Below are 19,251 nucleotides of genomic sequence, written 5' to 3'. Positions count from 1 at the left end.
CACAGATTTCTCTGAGAACATGGTGAAAAAAAAAAAAAGCACAAAGAGTTAGCATACAAGTTCTGAAAGTCCTGATGTCTGCCAAAGGCCAGTGGAACAGGGCGCCATGGTCTCTAAGGTAAGAATCTTCTCTGGGTGTGAGGGCTGTGGGCAGGGATAAAAACAGACCCAGAAGAGGCACTGAGAGGGAGAGAAGCAGCAAGAATGAGAGAATGCAGCCCAAGGCTGGGGCAGAGGCTGAGACAGTCAGCATGAACATGGGTCTTCAGCATCTTGGAGTTACCCAATGCTACTCACAACGAGGTTCTAAGAGATACTTTACTATGTTTGTAGTCTTGAGTCCTTCTAACAAAACAAAATTCATCTTATAAGAGGCGGCATATCTCATACCTGAACGATCTACGCACATGGTTTGGGAGGTATATAGGAACAAGCATTTCATCTTGGGGGCAAGACGACCAATCTTTGAAAGATATAGTATATAAAGGAATGATCCATAAACACAAGATCCTTTGTGTATGTAGGAAAACTTGATGGGATAATTGTGATAAAGATAATATTTATAGAAAACATTATGCTCTTTGCTTTCCAAGGAGTTTTCTGTGTGGTTACCAGCTTTCATTTTTTATAACATATATATATATATATATTTTATATAATATATATATGTGAATGTATACATTCTTTTGATTGGATAGGATAGAAATTGTCATCTGTGTTTTGCACCTGAAAATGTGAGACATGTATATAGAGCCTTGTTTGAAATCAGGAATATGAATCAAAACAATGAATTCTGGAAACTTTGTAGCTTTTATTGTTTGGTGAGTCCATTGGATACTAGTATCTGTAACAAATATAGTATTTTTTCTATTCCCTAAAATGAAATATATCATTGAAAACAGTAATCATGGAATAGGGTAAAGTAATGCAATCACCTAGATCTACAGCACAGGGGAATTTTTAGATAAAAATTGGTCTTGCTTATATTGAGGATAAAGGGCCGACCTAGAGACCCTGACATTCTGGTCTTCCCCTTCCAGAACCTGTGGGAATGCATGGAGGGGGCCCTCGCACAGCTTAACAAGGAATTCCCTCTCAGTGCCTTGATTTCTTTTACTTTTCTTTTTTTTAACAAGGAGGAAAATCAGGGTTTAAAAAAATGCCTAGTCTATTATATATAATATATATATATATTTAGATAGATGGACTGCTATTAACAGTCATGCATCTAATCTATTCTCTTCTCAGACTATGCTTGGAAAGTTAGCAGTTCTAAGCATTTGCCAGGAGGCATTTCTATAAGGTAATGCTAAGTTTTCTAGGTGCTGTTGGCCTACGAAACTTGACATGCCTGTAAGAAACATGGCAGACAGGCTGCCCAGCCTGTAGTACAGAGTCCCAGGTCAGAGCGGGCTATCAAAGAGGGGTGTGTACACATTCATCTACATGTCATTTATACATGTGTGTATCTATAGATGGATGTGTAACCAGTATGCGTATTTAATCATGAGCATTTATAAAATGAATTAGGTCTTTGACATATTTAAACATTCCTCATTTATGATTTGCTTTTTTTTGAATTATTTAGCTATGCAAGATTTTGCCATATTCAGTATTTTTTTTTAATAATAAACATGTCTAGTCAAAGAAGGCATTAATGAAGCAATTCCCCAAATAAAACAGCCCATGATATCTGAGTTACAGCAGAGAGAGTGTGGTCTTTGTAGTTTAATCAAGATCACAAGACTTGTTTTGAGCGTCTGTCATCTTTAATTTTACGGCACTTCATTTCAGAGTAGGACTGCCAGGGTCACATGCAATTAAAACACAGGCAAGATTTGTCTTGTGAAATCTTAACATAAAAAGTAATGTGTTACTCCATTTTAACTTTTCTACTGAACTCTGTGAACTCACTAATTACTTTTCCCCCCTCTTGTCACCTTTTTGATATGACATGTATTTTATAGAGGAGATAGAAGTTTGGATTTTTTTCATATCATGCATATGATTGAGGATAACAAAATTAAACCGGAGAAAAAAGGAACGTGTTTCTTAGAAATACATTTTTTTTAGTAATATCTGACTACTCCAGCTTCAATTACAAAGAACCTCATGATCAAATTCTAGGCAATAACTGTTAATCTGCTTAACTAGGGCAGGTAGGAGTGTAATAACAGACCAGAGATTTTATAGAGGCCAGGATCCTGAACTGGGGTGTTCTCTCTGGAGTGCCAGCAAAGACTCTTTTATGTGATTGGCTGTGGAAAGCATTACCAGGCAGCACCAATGTGGAGATTGGGAGTGTGAGGAGGCTGTTGCATTATAGTGATCAGTAAATTGCATAGACCCTTATTAACCTTATTGATAAGGAGCTTAGGGAAGTCCCATTCAGGCCTCGGCACAGTCCTCTTTTTGTTCTCTTGTCTGTCTCTGTGTGCAATCTCAGCCACTTTGTACAGAAAGCCTTTCTGCGCACCACAAAAATTCAGTATGAGTAGTTGAGCCCTCTAAGTAAAAGCAAGAAATGGCACAGGAGCAGGCTTCAGCACAGGGGACTTGGGGCCTATTTAACTGTGCAAGGACACCTGGAGAATGTTTGAAAATTCTGTGCTTAAAGAATCTTTTATATTGCTCCTCTTTCAATGCAGCTGGAGTCTGCAGGGATCAGGGGATTATTTTTGATACCTGTCGAAAAGAGTTATGTCTACACTGATTTTCCATCCCTCACCACTAATTAACCTTATTGTATACAGGAAGCAGCCTATTTAATACCTGCATTCTTTCTGTAATGCCAAGTAAAATGAAATCCAGTGTGAAATCTGGTTAGCGTTTGCCTTTTTGAAGTCATTTTAAAGTTTCCAGTTTTAGTGACTGTGACCTTAGAACTGATAGCTAGGAAAATAGTGAGTGCAAACCAATTTTGGTTTCAGTAGTGTTCTGTGCCTCCTCCAACTTGAAAGCTGCCTTCACCTGGCAGCCTGAAGGAATGGGACATCTGGAGATCGTGTCCCTGTCCTCTGGTGTCTTCCTGTTGCTCACTCCTGTCATATTCCTTTCAGCCCACTCAATGCCAGTAATGCTCTCTCCTCTCAGTTGAACACCTCTGTCCTTTCCCTTTCTTCAGGGTGCTTGAATTTAGCAGATGGACACTTCCTGGCAAATCTCACAGCAGCCAAGCAAATAGATGCTGAAGGACAGGAAGGAATTTGAGCCCAGGGTAGGATGCACTATGAAATTCTACTGGTGGAATATTTGAAGGGAGAGTGGGGAGGTAGGGTCTAGAAAGAAAGAGCAGAAATTCAATTGCATAAAATGTCACCAAATGATGTGGAAAAATCCACACATCTTCAAGTATGCCGCACAATATGGACTCAGAACACATTTGCTGGTGATGTGAAAATGGTTAGAGCAATGGTTACATTCCTGTTCTTAAAATGTGAGCATGTATGTCGAGGAAACTCATCAGCCCAAATGGTGCCAGAGTCTTAACTCTGGAGGGCGTCCAGGTTAATGCTTTATATTTTGCACCGACCGTGGCTTTTTGATAGATTGATCAGAAAGCCCTCACTCTGTAGTGTGCAGGTAATGCGTAAGCCACCCGTGTGACAGTTCAGAGAAGTGGCGGAAGATGTCACTGCGTGTCATAGATACCGGGATGCTCCCTGGTCTGAAGCAGGATGTGAGCATCAGCCGCCAGACTTGAGGAATCAGGCTGGCGAGGCTTATGTTCTCCCGCCTCCTCTGAGCTGCAGGAAGGAGTGTGTTTTAGGGACTTAGACTCCTAGAGACATAGAGGAAGGGGATTCTCTTTGATGGTCCCTCTTAATTCAGGGATAGGAACCAACATAAATGCCAGTGATTTGGCTGTACCAGAGACATTAGACCCTACATTTGTCTTGAGAGGAATCACGACGGTGGATTATGTTCTGCTGCTTATGTTGTCGGTGTTTGTCTTGGTTCATTTGTCTAACTTAGCACAAACTATAGGCCTGGTGTTGACTGTCTCCTTTGCTGCTTTCTTTACACTCTCCAAATTGAGTAAGTTTTCTACGGAATCAAGTTCAAGAATTTTGTGGACACTGCGTCTTTTGCCTTAAGTATAAACTAGCAACAAAAAAAAAAAAAAAAGAAAGAAAGAAAAGATGCCTATTTATAAGCTGTGTGTGTGTCTGTGTGAGTGTGTGATGTGTGTGTGTGTTCCCTTCTGTTAAGCCTCTCATGAAGATAGAAGACATTTTCGTTTTGACAACACCGCTGCAGCAAATTGTCATCTTCCCATTCAACATGCTCACTGTATTTTCATCACTCCAGTGATTCAGGATCACTGTTCGGCAGCATGAGGCACAGCACGTCCTGATGCCTGCCTCTTTTTCAATTACATTCAAGAGAAAGATGGCTGGAGACCTATTTTTTTTTTCTTGTGCACAGGACCCCTGCAGAGCTAGATCTAATTTCAATACAATGTTGGGTAGTATGATATGATAGATGGTAACTGGCCACTGACGAATAGGATCCACCGCGGTTAATAAAACACCACATAGGGTCAGGGCCACCCACACGTCCTTTGTAAAGTCTTGGGAAAAGAGCTTTTCTTGCAGGTCTTTTCCACAATGAAGTGAAGTCAGACTGTTTATGTAAGGCATGTAGGTGAATGAACGATTACCTGACTACCAAAATCCTAAAAGCCAAATCTTTAAGGAGGTTTAGTCATATATGTACAGCAACAGAAACACTATAAATTTCTTTCGGAAACTCACAAAATGTTCTTTCTGTTCTTTTATGAAGATTAGTATGGAAGTAAAGCTTTCAAGTGTGTTCACAAGGGGCAAATAGCACCCGTCCCATATTTAATATAAATATTTAGGGGCGTTTATGTGCTTCACCGTATTTTTTTTTTTTCAATTACGGTCCCTGAATAACCACCCCACTGGTCTACTGGTGTATCAGTTACTTTTCACATTTTTGTGACAAAATGCCTGGCACAAGCAGCTTATGGGAGGAAGGGTTTACGGCAGCTCACAGTTACATAGGGACGTCCCGTGAGGTGTGAAAAGCGTGGAGGCATTCTTCACATCTGGGCGCGTCAGGCAACAGAAACAAAAGAATACTCGGTGCTCAGGCCAGCTGCTCTCCTCCCTGCTTTTACTCAGTCCAAGATCCCAGCCCACGACACAGTGCCATCCACGCTCAGGCTGGATCTCTCCTCTTTAGTAAAATATCCGTGGAGATGTCTTCAGAGACACCTTCTTCACAAGTCTAAATCCGCTCAAACTGACAGAGTTAACCATCCTAAACGGACAGAGTAACAGTCCCAAGGGGTGCAGGACCCTCTGAACCATATTGCTTGGGTCTGAATAATGCCCTGGTGAGTCACTAATTACAATAACTGGGTAACACCATTATTTTCCCACTGGTGTTTCTTTAAGAGTAAACCAGGGATGAGTGTATTTTCATTAAGACCATCGTGAGGAGTAAATAAAGCAGCATATATGTGAAGACCATCATTGATACAGAGCTTGTGTTTCATACACGTTTTCTAGCCAAGTCAATCTTTCCAGGACTGTTTTTCTCAGTGGTCGTGCATGGAGCAGGAGAAGCAATGGCGGCCCAAAAGAGAAGAGTGAGAAAGCAGGTGTGAGGGGATGGAAAGGACCACATGGCCTTCTGGGGGGCTAATTCTGGTAGTATGCAGTGTCTCCTATTATTTGGGCATGACCTGGTCCAAATATATTAAAGTATTGACTATTAACTGACTAATTTTTGCCAGAACATTAGAAATAACAATGGCTCAGCTCAGCAAGTAATCCAGAAATGGACCTCCTTGTTGAAATTTGCTCCAGTTGGAAATGGTGCTTTTTCACTTAGCAATGGTAGCAAAGAGATATATGGTTAAAGCTCCCACACCTCTTTACCCATATCATGTGAGTAAAGCCAGAGCAAATTCTCTGCCTACTGCCACTCTGCGTTCAGACTGCATTAATAGCGCTATGCCAACAATCTTCTGCCTGACAGTGGTGCCCGCAGTTTCTCCCTTCAGCAAGTTCTGCTTCGTAACATCACAACTCTGATAAAGTTGCTTTCCTGATGAAAGATCTGGGGTGTAAAATTTTCACCAGAGTTGTGATATGCCATTCAAGGTTTTTAAAAATTTGGTCCCAACCATCTTCCCATCATCTTCAGATTATAAAGCTATTTCTTATTAAGTTATGGATCCATCATCTACATCCGTAAGTGACAATTTATGACATGTGCATTACCTGCTTTCACTCTCCCCATATTATTCAATTAGACTTAAGATTAAAAGATGTATATTGCATTTAATAGTTCAGAACACAAGAGAGTTCCAGATGGACTAACTAATCTGTTCAGAATTTGAACAGTAAGTTCGGCATATTTTGCTGCTTGTGTGTTCTTCCATATTGCTTTGGCTCATTCCCTTATCTCCAAAATTTACTCTAAAGAGTGCCATTTTCTGTGGAACAAGCTTTGCAACTTGGAAGGCTTAACACTGAGGCCACAAAAAAGACTTGGTCTTTAGGCCGAGTCTGCTCAGATGTGTTTTATTTGGTAGCTTATTTAGTGTCTTAAAAATCAGATTTCATAGAAGATTCTCAATTCTGGCTTTCCATGAAAGATCTGAAGGTCTGGCAGCACTGCTCACATTCCCACATAAGCAACACCAGCTCCAGCTGAGTGGAAGCCTGCCTTTTGGCCAGGCAGGGAGCTTGAGTTTTCCCCAGCTGTTCCCACTCCATAGTGCCGGCTGTCTGCTTCTCTTTACTCATTTATGCTACATGCCTGGCCCCACTCAGCATCTGAGTTTGCAGCCCTTGGCTTAAAGAAACACACACACACACACACACGAGAGAGAGAGAGAGAGAGAGAGAGAGAGAGAGAGAGAGAGAGAGACAGACAGACAGACAGACAGAGAGACAGCAAGACAGAGAGAGAGACAGGGACAGAAAGAGAGAGACAGAGACAGAGAAGAGAGGAACCTATCTACATTCTAAAGATGAAGCATTTTAAAATTATTTCTTTTATTTTTTAAAATTATAATTACATCATTTCCCTCTTCCTTGACTCACCTCTAAACTCTCCACTCCTTGTTCTCTTTCAAATACAAGGTGTCCTTTTTCATTAATTTTGTTACACGCATGTATGTATATAACAGATAGACCTAAATGCATGAATACAGCTTGCTTAGTTTGTATAATGTTACTTGTGTATATGTTTTCAGAGCTGACCAGAAGCATTCTTGTTGGAGGAATAAAATTTGAAGAGCGTCTTTCTTTTTTAAATTAAGATTTGAATGCTCTAGGAGAGAGTTGATATCGTTTTGGAATTTTTTCTCATTTTTGACAACAGAGCAATTTGACCCAGAACTTTTAGTGACGGTCCTTTTGGATGAAAAAATTTGCAGGGCCTTTTAATTAGGAATTGACAGGGTGATTAACTTATAATTCACAAAAATAAATGTGGAAGAGAGAAGTGCAGGTCAATCTCTAGCTGTGTTAAGCTGTAAGGACAGCACTATTGGCAAGTGATTGCTTCCTTCTAACAGCTTTTCTAATTTTTCTTAATTGGATCCTTTGTTTTCTAATTGGATAGGGTGAACCATCATAAGGCTTTCAATTATAAGCTGTGGCATGATGATCCTGTCATATGGCACATGCTAAGTAAAGCCAGACTCAGAACATGGAAGATGGAACAGCTATCTTTTCTATGAAGAGAGAGGCAATCTCTCCTGAGCTGGGTTGATAAAGCCCCAAAGAAGTCTAACTGGCTTGATTTTTCCAGAGAGACAGTTTTGGACTTGTGTTTCTATTTGGTAGATGGTAATGTCTTATCATCATATAGAAATGACTGAGAATACAAGATTATTATTGCATCGTTAGGAAATGTTAAGAGATTATGGACACATGACCCGCGGAAGTGTAGAGCTGTGTATCTGCTGTAAGAGAGCAGGAGTCTTCTCAAAGGTGTTTGTATCTCTTGACCACGAGGCCACTGAGAGATTCTTTGTCCAGGTAGTTCTGTGGCTCTCTTATTTTACAACCCACAGTGAATTCCTTCGTCTGTGCGGAAAGATCTGAATATTTTGGCCCACATTGAACCTCAACTACCTTCAGTCGTTCTGTAGTTCTCAAATCACCAGGAGTATATACTTCATCTCTTATTACTCACTTTCTCTATATTCTCTGGGGGCATCAGGTCTTCGCCAATTCTGGCACATGCCATTCCTGCTTAGTGTTCCGTCTGCAGTTTTTCTTTGTCTAGTAAGTCTTAGTTATTAGTCAGGATTGGGTAGAACGTCTCAAGTTCTGACAGTGTAGCCTAATCTGACTTCTCCAAGCAACACTTGTTTTTTAGTCACCAACTACTGCTCTTTGTTAATATTTCTGTAACTGGAACTTCCAGTCTATTTGAACATTTTTATGGAACATGAGGTGAACATGGTCACCCCATTGCCCAACACTTGCTGTCTTGTACCGAAGAGTAACTAATTCTTAGACAATTGTCTTCCTTCCCTACAGAGGGTAGTAATACATAATATGTGCTTTATATGACAATCATATCATTAGTGCCTAGAACTGGGCCTGGCTCAAGCCAGATGAATGAGAAGCTCGAGCTATCAATCAGTCAATCAATCAATCAATCTGTAATCTATCTATCTCTCTGTCTGTCTCTAGTTTTTGTTGTTTTATCTCTAATTTATCTCTATTTGTTTTGTTGTTGTTGTTTTAATGGCGAATACTGCCCAGTTTCATAAACTCTGTTACTGCTTCAACCGAGTGCGGAATTTTGGCTTTAACACTTGGGACAGTATTTCTAGACATCATGCCTATCTGAAATGTTATGACCTTTCTATGCTTTTAGAATAAGCAAGTGAGATCCTGTGATGGGCATTTTGGCTCAGTACCTTGGAAAGGTCTTCCTCTAGAGAGGAAATGTGTTCTCTGATGCAATGCCCTTGGTAGGCAGGAACAGGACACAGCTGGGGTCTGAATCAGGCTAAATCCCATCTGATTGAAAATCAAGAAGCTGGTGCTTTTGAAGATTATGAGTCTGGAAAGCAAGGGAGACAAGGGGATGCGAATCTTTGCTCAAAGCAGGTAGTGCCACTTCTCTTTGGCTTTCAGTATGATTTCTCTCTTGGCTGAAGCCTCCTGAATATCTTTAAAGATGGATTGGTGAAGACACTATGTTTTAATATTGGAACTTCTAACCCTGCTGTTCTCTTTTCAAAGACAGATATAATTAAAGTCTTGGAAAAGACTTCATTGAAATTGTTATGGCATTGAGGAAGGCCAGAAATAAATGCCAGAAATCCATGTTTCATGTTTCTTTGTGCTATACTGAAAGGCAAAAGTACAGTTTTACATGTAAGAATCTCTTTCGGCTTAGCCATTCTGCTGCTTCATTGGTACTGATGACTTTAGATCATGAGACTGTTTCTTTTGACTTCTCTCGGATTTGTTGTTATGTGTATTCATCCCACTTGATGAAAACACACTGAACAATTCACTGTGGCTGCTTCACTGTTCTTGGCTAGGAGCCCATGTGTGGGCACCTTTACTAAGATAAAGATATTCAAGAGAGACAAGCACACTGGGTCCTTCCTCCAGCGAGCATCCTCAGGCAGCACCGTGGCTGCTGGTACTTCATGAACATCTGGCTGTCTCTTAAGTGGACTTTATTCTATCTGAATGCCCTATCCATGCTATAGCCTATGCCTCAAGATCATTACTGCTCTCAGATCTGTGCTTTATAGCACGTTATTTACATGCTCTATTTTTTTATTTTATAAACAAATCCATAACTAGACTTAATTTTCACACATTCATTCTATGTGAGTTTATTTAAAAAAGCTGTCAAACCTAAGTCCATGTTTTATCAGCAGATTTCTTTCATAAACTGGGCATGAGATATGAACATTTCAGCTAGAACATTCTTTTTAAAATTCAGCAGTATTCTATATATTTTAGATAGTTGACCCTTTGTTTATCCATCACAATTGAAAGTAAGAATGGATGAAGCAATATGAGTGTGGTGAAGGAATCCTTAGGGCATACTAACACAAGCATTTAAAAATAGTTCTTTCTAAATGGAGTTAGTGTAACTCACCAATAAAACTTCCTTCAAAACATAATAAAAATTTCACATAAAATAGCATTTTTGGGAAAGGGCAGATACACAGTTTGATGAAGAATCAAAATGGAACAGCATTCTGTGTAAAATAAAGATCAGTCCTTTTAATTCATAAAATGGTATGTGGAACCAAAATAGTATCAAACTAAAAAGGAATGATCCAACAACAAAAGTCTTGAACTGTCCTTGTTCTTTAGAAAAGTTGACCCTCAATGTGTTGTAATTTCGAAACTCACCTGTCACCGAGGATCATTGGACTCTACTCTTGAAAGACGAAAAGCCTCTGTTTTGATTGAGAACGTAGATCATACTGTTGTGTTCTCTCTGTGGATGTGTAGGCATGTGGGGTCTAACTGATATGTTGATGCATGTGGATCTTGAGAAGACACACGTGTGCACACACGCTCAGACTTACCCACAATTTCTCTACATACTCACATATCTGTGCACACACATATCTGCTGCTTTTAAAAAAGCTGTCAAACCTAAGTCCATGTTTAGGGAGCAATAGTAGAGCTATGCCTTCGTGCTGTCTTGTACACGTTATTTAAGAGCGTGAGGCATTCAGGAAGTATTTCTAGAATGCTAAAAGGAACAACTCTCAAGGGGTTAATGTAGAACACATATAGGAAAATATTGTCATTTATTTTATTCGAATGTTTGGAACTTAAATACAAAATCATCACGAAGTTTTCACAAAATGAAGCATCTGTCGCTTGGAAGGAAAAAATATTTCAGAAATATGTTTACAGAAATGTAAAAATATTAGGCATCAAGACAGATGTGAACAGCCTCAGTAGCTTGTCTTGTCTGTCAGTCTTCTGAGCCGAAGATCTTATCGTACTCGCTCAGCAGGAACTCTGCTATCTGGTTTTGGTAGACCATGTGTACAGCCATGTTCCCCGACTCATTTTCAGCTCGCAGGAGGGTGGGTCCAAATACAATCCCTAAGCTTTGTGTAGACATGAGATTCTGGGAGGCTTTGGCCACTATCCTGGGGAGAAGAAAAAAAATAAAGAAAAGATGCCATTGGAGTTTCATGTGGATTTGTGGCTAGCTCTAGTTCCAGGAAGAAAGGAAAACAAAGAACCGCACCACACCATTTGATCATGAGCCCTTCATGAAGTTCTGAATGAGAGAAGAAGCTGCAGTGAACACCACCTCACGCAAGTTTAAACCCTCATGATAAATGGATACTGTGGATGCTTGGGAAGTATGAATAACTATGCTAAACAGCAAAATTCCTGTGGAATTACAATTATAAGCAACCTAGGAGGTACTTATAATCAACAGAGAATAGAGGTGACACATTCATGGGCTATATCAGAATCCAAAAAATAACAGAAAATAAATGTAAAGTCAATAATGGAAGACAGACATAAGGACTGGGAACAAGTGAGACTTTGGGGATTAGAGTAAGGGAAGTGTACTTGGAAGACACCAACTGGAATACGCACTGTAGGGAGGCAGGCTCTGAGACAGTTAGGTACATGTCAAAATTCTGTTTCCCTGTGCAGCTGGATGGGTGACTTTTCTCATGTCTTAATAGAATGCAGACTCTGGTAAAAATTCTATGAAGAATCCTTTTGAGATCAGAGATGTACTTGCTCCCATGAGGATTAAATGGCAAGCTGGGATATCTTTGGTACACAAAGACGCTGTCTTAAAGGAATGCCTTACGTGGCACAAAGCAACTCTTCAAGGAACACCAAGCTTTCCTGCCAGAGCGACACTTAAACAGACAGTGTGTGGTCTCATGGTTGATACGTCCTAGTTTCCTATCAAAATTCTGGGGCATGAGGTTTCAAAGATGGTGAGAAACTAGGGCAGCACGTGGAAGGCAGGTGCTAAGAGATGCTGTGACAGACTTCCAGACAACCGGACCCAAGGGAAGTGCGAGCCAAACACTGAGTGTGTTGTCCTCAGTGCTAAGTGCGGGACTTTGTTGAGCTGTTTAGGCCTTGATGGATGTCTTGTTTGGCCTGTGCTGGTCTACACAGTTCAGTGTCAGAGGAGGCGGAAGCCTCTACTTACTTTTATTATTCTGCAAGTGGAACCTTTCAAGTCCCATGTTCTGGCTTGTATCTAAGTACAGTCCAGGTTAAGGTAATGGAGTTTTGCCAACAAACTACTTGACTTACATCGTCCCAAGCAACAATAATCCACCATTATTTTAAAGTGTCATTTAATCCTCAGAACAACCCCAACAAAGCAGATTCTGTTGTTAGCTCTGCCGAGCAGATGAGATGGCTGAGGCCCAGAAGTGCATGAGGAGGGATTGAGGCCATGCAGAATGTAGGCTGGTACGCAGGCTGTGTGGTCCCCGCTCTTCAGGACACATCACCTCAAGGGTGGTAACACCCTTATGCTTTCTAATGGGGCCAACCTCTCACTCGGGTGCCCCTTAGGAGATTACTGACTCGGCTGTAAGAGGCTCTGAATTTTCATCCCTAACTGTACAATGGTGATTGTCAGTTTGGTTGTAGTCCATTTCTTGTGTGCGAAGTGACTGCAATTTTGAGTGAAAAATCCAAGACATCCTGCCTCACGTTTTTTTCTTTTCCTCCTGCTTTAAGTGGCGAACATTTGTACCTGTGAGTATTGTTGGCATGGCTACCTTTCTGGAAGGGAGTCTCATATTTTTAGAGTTGCAGCAAGTTACCACAGATTTCAAATTTAACATTTCCTTTGAAATTAAAAAAAAAAAAGGGCCGTGTCACTTTGATGCTTCACTTTTCAAAAGGTCATGAAGTGAAATGAGCCTCCTCTCCCCACATCTGGGTAGTCAGACGGGCCTGCAGTTCCTGGAAGCATGGCAGTTTACCCCAGTTTAAGATTTTATGAACCCCATCTTGGCAAGTGCGCTATTCAAGTCATTAGGAAGACTTATTTTAGGGTAAAAAAGGTTTTCATCTTTTGCTTTTAAATGAATGCCTTTGTGATACCAACTCTAGCGACTCCAACACAAGAGAAGTTGCCAAAGATAAAAATGGAAAAAACAAAACATAACAAGTAACTGAGTACTCAGCAGGCAAAAGTTTCTGTAACTTTACCCACTGACAGCAAACATCTCCGCGGCTAAGACGGACCCAGCAGAGACCAGTGCTCTTTGGTCATAGGCTATGGAGAAGGCAGACAGAAATTCTAGACAGCATTGACTCTATGATGGTAAATGGCCTGGCAAAGGCCAGATCATTCGGGGTTGGAATCCGGAGAGTCTGAAAGAGGAGTGGCATGATGTAGACATGAACCGAGGGATGAAGATATATTTTCCAGTTTACACTGTTCTAATTTCTGTTGGACGAAAGAATGAGCAGGCAAGCTAGGATAATTGGGCGCTCAAATGGAGGGACACCTTTAAAGGGGAAGGCCAGAGTTCAGGCATATCCAGGATTTGGTAAGTGCAGTGGATAATCATGGCTGCCAGAAAATGATGGGGTAATTCATCCAGGGGTGGACAGCTAAGCTCTTACCCACAAAGCACAGCTAGTGAGATGTAGCCCTGTGAAGAACAGAGGCTGGATGGAGGCTAGAACCTTTCCTGTTCTCCAAAAGTTACAGGTCATTGCAGTCACTATTTATTTATTTATTTATTTATTTATTTATTTATTTATTTATCTATTGCTGGCAAAGGCCCTGCATCAGATGCCAGAACAAGGCCAAGTCTAGAGGATGGTGCTGACTGAGTTGATGTAGAATGGAAGACAGAGATGCAGGCCACCCTGAAGGACCCTCCTCCATCTCAGCTGGGGGCTGTAGGGACTCCCCAATGGATTCTTTCTAATAGGTGGGTTCCTGCTATACCATCTTCCAAACTGACCTCAGGCGCCATTTTTATGAAGCCTAGGAAAGAAACGGTGTTTCCCAGAGCTCACTTAAGTGAAAGCTTTCAGGAAGGTAGTGCCAACCAGGGTCTGCCTATGTGTGGTCAGTGCCCAGCTTTTGCATTCATGTATACGTAAATAAAAAAGTATTCATCTCATCCCAAACCCATATTCTTCAGGTTCATCCTCTACAAATTTTCCACCTGGTTTCGATAATGCTAATGGATGAGCGCTTTAAAATGATCTTGTTCAATGCAAACAGTTCAGAATATCTTTATAGCTTTATATTTTCACCACGTCTGGATTAGCGCAGATTACATTTTGATAGCTGCCTGGATAACATGTTTCTTAAATTGATAAAACCAAGTCACTTGCTATGCCTTCTAGAAAAACAAGATGTAGCCCAGAAATGAGACAATATGGGTGTGTATTATATGGAATGTGTGCTAATTGCTTATTTACCATTATAAAATGCACAGTGTGTGTGTGTGTGTGTGTGTGTGTGTGTGTGTGTGTTTTCAACAGTTTATTGTCTGAATACCAATGAGGTAGTGGTTGATAGGTTGAAAAACTAATCTTCAGGTTAGGAATGATGCTGCTGGTGAAGACCAATCTGAGGTAGACAATTGTGACTGTTTAATTAAGTGACTCATATTGACAGACATACAGTCTCACACTAAATGTTAAATTAGATCACAACCCCCTTTTGTGGACTGCAGGGGCAGACACTTCTGTCAAAGCAGGCTTTGAGATTAGGGGTGCCTAGCAGGGGTAAACTTTGCTACTCAAACATAAACCTAGTCATTCCTACCTTGCTAGACTCCTGAGTGGTTAAGTGGTTGGTCGAGGAGCACATAGTCAATCACAGTTTCCAAAATATAGAGGATTGTGCAAATTAGCTACACGTCACATCATAATACATCTCCTAGCCTCCTGTGTGACTCGATGGGAATTACAGCCAGAGGTTAACTAGTGAGTTAAGCAAGAGTGCAGTCTCACAAATATAAAAAACTCTGCCTGTACTATGCGTAGCCTAGCATCTATGGAAAGCAACCATGTAGCAGGCAACTCTTCTAGCAGTTGTCAGAGGGGAGGCTCTGGCTGACAATGCCTTCCGGAACGCTCTCACTAAAGTGAGCTCTGGGAAACAGCATGTCTTTCCTTGGCATCATAAAAAATGGCATCTGAGGTAAGTTTTGAAGAAGACTGTGGTTTGTTTTATTTCTTGTCAACTTTAATGCATCAAACTGTTAGGCAGACTCTAGAAAGTTAGCAGAGAAAATGGCCCTGCTCCTGCTCAGCTTGAGGCCTCTCTAACTTAGAGGGCAGGCATGGATTTAGTGCCTCAGTGGCACTGAGCTACTCTTTTACTTAGTACTAAGTAAAAGTTTATAAACTCGTGAAACGGGTCAGAATTACTGCTTTAGAAGAGCAGGGGAGTGATAACCTAGCGCTATATGACTGCCACCCCTTGTTGGGTGCAAAACGAGCAGTGACCCATGGATGTCAGATTATGAAAGAAGCAATCTGCACCACAATGCTGCAGATGTTGGACCTCCGTTCAGAACAAGAAAGCAAAACCATCCAACCAAACAAAACTCAGAAAAGCCTTGTGCTTGGTAGATTAAAAAAAAAATGAGCAGAATTTGAGCGAACTGAAAGAAATTTCTTGCTTGCATACAATCACAGCCAAATGACTCAAGCTGAAAGAGGGATTTGGTAGAAGGCAGAAAGTTAATATGGAATTAGGAAAAGCAATATGTTTAATAGTAGCGCAGATTCAAGCAGATAGTTTATTGTGTACATGCGTGCATGCATGTGTGTGTGTTTGTGTGTGTGTGTGTGTGTGTGTCTGAGTGAGAAAACAACTTGCAGAAGATGGTTCTCGACTTGAATCATAGCAGTCTTGGGGATCAAACCCAGATCCTCAGGCTTGGTGGCAAGTGCCTTTCCCAGCTGAGACATCTCACCAGCCCTCAACCTTCCTTTTAAGTTTGTGTTTTCCTGTTACCATGGTGATGCGTGAAGGACACAGAAAGCCACACAACTTCCCACGGGACCAATTTTCAGTTCTGGAGGGGGGGTGGTGGTATTGCAATGCTCCTCTCCCTGTCTAAGGAACTTCCAGAGGGCGTTACCAGATGGGGGGAGGAGCGGGGTGACAAATGCATTCCTGCCATCAAGTCACACACCTGGCTTGCAAAATTTGTCTCAGTGACGGTGTGTGAACGTTAGCTGCAGTTCTGACCACTTAGTGAAGAAGGGCTGTTAGAAATAGAATCAATCTTCAATATGCTCAACTTATGTTTCTTATGTGTTGTGACTATTTTGAGGGGATGCATGCTAACCATATGCTTGCCTTCCCTCAGTTTGCACAAGCTATTCTGCTGTCTCCTCTGGCCTTTTATAAGACTGGGGAATCTGCAGAACTCCCACCTTCTCTCTTAAAGTCACAGAGTCTGTCAGAAGAATGCTCACATCTAACCAGAGCAGGAGCACGCTTGCAGAGCGTTTGGCCTTTAGCATCAGTGTGTTTCACAGTGATCATTCACATCTGATTCAACCATGGTCATCTGTCAATCTGGAAATCAATTGGCTTAAACTGATTGTAGTCTTCAATTTTATATCTAGATACTATATCATTATTAGTTTCCAAAAATCAGCTCATGACTAGCATCTCAAATGGGAACTATTGCTATATTCTGACATTTTTGCTTTTAAATAATCTTTAAAGCCATGCATATATAATTTTTTTTCAAAGTGCATTATAGGAAAAATCCCAATATGGCAATTGCTTATTGATAGGTAACACAGCCTCCTTTTTTTTTCATTTATTGAGCTACTTTGCATTAATTTCAATACAGAAGGTTGAAACACTTTCAATTAGTCACTTGTCTCATATTTTTATTGATCAGAAATTATAGAGATAGTCTAAAGCACTTTTAAAATAATATTCAGATTGTTCTAATAGGATGTCAGGAAAGCAAATTAAAGAATGAATAGCCACGGGCTTCAATTAATGACTTATTTCTACTTATGTATTTTGTAAGACACCAACAGTGATAAATAAAATGGGCTGTCAGAGCCACAGCCCTGCCATTCTAAATACCAGGAGGGAATATTTTTGTCGAATGCCTTCTCTGAACTAACCCCAGTGCTTCAGCTGTGCCAGTGGCTTCAAAGCATATTTAAAAACAAGCCTTCACCTTTTCTTTAACTCTAAAGGAAGGCGCCTGATTAGATAAAATGTGAACATTTTATGCCTATCGCTTTATGTGCATGCGTAGGTGCGTGGCATGTGTGCAAGGCTGTGAGCAAGTGCGGTTGCTAGTGTGCTACAGTGTGCCTGTGGAAGCTGGTCCTCATCTTTTGAGGCTGGCTGGCCTGTGAGTATCTCGGCATCCTGTTTCTGCTCCCCATCTCGCTATAGGGGCATTGGGATTCCACACCTGCACACTCTTACACCTGGCTTCACATGGGTACTGGGGATTTGAACTCGGGCCCTTACATTTGATGTGCAGGAAATACTTTCACCCACTGAGCTAGCTCACTAGTCGATGACCTCAGTTTTAAAAAGTGTGTTCCTTAGCAGCGTGCTACGTCCAGAGGGCTATTCTGAATGTTGACATGCAGTGGGTAAGACAGACAAAATCCTTACCCCACAGCTCGCACAGGCAGTCCTCCCTAGCCGCAGATTTTTCTAGGCGGGGATCTAACCATTCTCAGATGGAAAACATTTGAGAAAAAAAAATACATTTGCGTTGAAAGCAGATAGAGTTTTTTCCTTTCTATCTACCATAAACCATGTGCTATAACAACTATTTCCATGGCACACAAATTATACTTGGTATCACAAGTAATACGAAAATCATTGGAAGTACATGGGAAGATGTGCAGAGGTTATGTGCAAATACTTAACTATTTTGTAAGACCTCAACCACCACAGAGTCTGGTATCTGCAGGGTGTGCCAGAACTAATCCTCTAAGGAAACCTTCGGGGGACTGGAATCCTGAGCAGGGGGAAGAGACAGCCAAGCAGGCACTACTCAATAGATAACGTGGCTTCAGTCATGAGATGCTTTATAAGAAAACTAAGGGAAGAAGGGACGGTTCTTGTACTGACCCTGTGCACTTTAAAAATCCCCATGACCTGAGCATCTATTTTTGGAGATTCGAGCTGCCATTGTATAAGCAGGATCTGGTCACTGCTGTTTTCAAACAATACTCAGATATTTCAAGTAGCAGAGGGTGGTGAAACAGGCTACATGTTAGTAGACAGAGTGCTCCAAAAAAAGACCCCTGTCCCCTTGGAAGGGAGGTATTATTCCTGTCCTGCTTGAGTGCGTACATCAGGGAGGGAAGATTAAGGAAAAGTACTGGCAGTTCTAGGAGTAGAGAAAGGTCCAGTGTGGCTGCAGTGGGGAGCCAGGGTGTGGAGGTAGGAGGTAGTCCAGAGGGACTTGGGGGTTCTTAGGAAAGGTTTAGAATTTCACTCTAAGGGGATGGGGAGTCTGTTTTTAGGTTTTGAAAAACAATAGCATTGCCAGTACTCAGAAAAAAGAAATGAGTATGTAGCATAATTGCTGTTTGTATTTGAAAAAGAAAAATTCTTTCTGCAGTTCTGAATTCAGCATTTCTCATGCCTAATGAACAATTGCTATGCCTTAGATGTGTAATGTACATTGTTTTGTCATCACACTATAAAAAAAGTGGGTGTACACTAAGGATCTAGTACATGTAAAATTAGTAGACAAGAACAAGAACAGCAACAACAAAATCATACCTTGTCCCCCTTTCTTCAAATTTTGAAGTGTTTTCTTAGGTAGTGAGCAGGTGAATCTACCCCTCCCCCACCCGCCTGACCCTGGAAGCACTTGACACTCTCTGTAGGAAGCATCATGACTGGGTGAGGTGGGGAACTGCCCTTCGCCTGCAGCCTTCAGCGGGTAGAGGCAGGAGGCACCGTGGACGCCCTGCACACACGGAGTAGCTTCCTATCACATCGTCCGGCTGAAGATCACAGTGCTGCTGCTGGTGGGCACAACACTGCCCTCCGCGGGAGGGTGCCAGTGCCTCTCACCTCAGCGTTCATGAGAGCAACTTGGAAAAGTATATGAGACATGGAACCCTGAGATCTACTCCCAGAAATCTGATACTGGACGTCTGGGGGAGACACTTGACAAACAAGTGTCCTTCACAGTTCTCAGGTGGTACAGTCCATGCCGTGATGCTCAAGGTAATGGTGGGTGACCTCGTTATCATCTTCACTCCCTGGCGT

The 19,251-nt window shown here is 41.4% G+C and overlaps 1 protein-coding gene across 6 annotated transcripts in view; it reads right to left on the bottom strand.

Annotated features, from left to right (window-relative positions):
• Positions 1–1,604: 1,604 nt before the first annotated feature.
• Positions 1,605–19,251, bottom strand: part of Arhgap15 (Rho GTPase activating protein 15) — a 601,987-nt gene continuing 584,340 nt past the window's right edge. For 4 of the 6 annotated variants that reach the window (XM_060390097.1, XM_060390099.1, XM_060390100.1 and 1 more), the window contains one exon: positions 9,820–11,143. In XM_060390097.1, coding sequence (XP_060246080.1) covers positions 10,963–11,143 — 181 coding nt within the window. In that variant the 3' untranslated portion in view covers positions 9,820–10,962. Of the gene's footprint in view, positions 3,279–8,920; positions 9,067–9,819; positions 11,144–19,251 lie in introns of those variants that run through there. The other 2 variants (XM_060390096.1, XM_060390098.1) reach the window with 2 other exon arrangements.

The sequence above is a fragment of the Meriones unguiculatus genome, chromosome 8 (genome assembly GCF_030254825.1).
Source record: "Meriones unguiculatus strain TT.TT164.6M chromosome 8, Bangor_MerUng_6.1, whole genome shotgun sequence".
NCBI lineage: Eukaryota > Metazoa > Chordata > Mammalia > Rodentia > Muridae > Meriones > Meriones unguiculatus.
The sequence above is the reverse complement of the archived record's forward strand: the minus strand, read 5'-3'. Positions and strand labels throughout refer to the sequence as shown.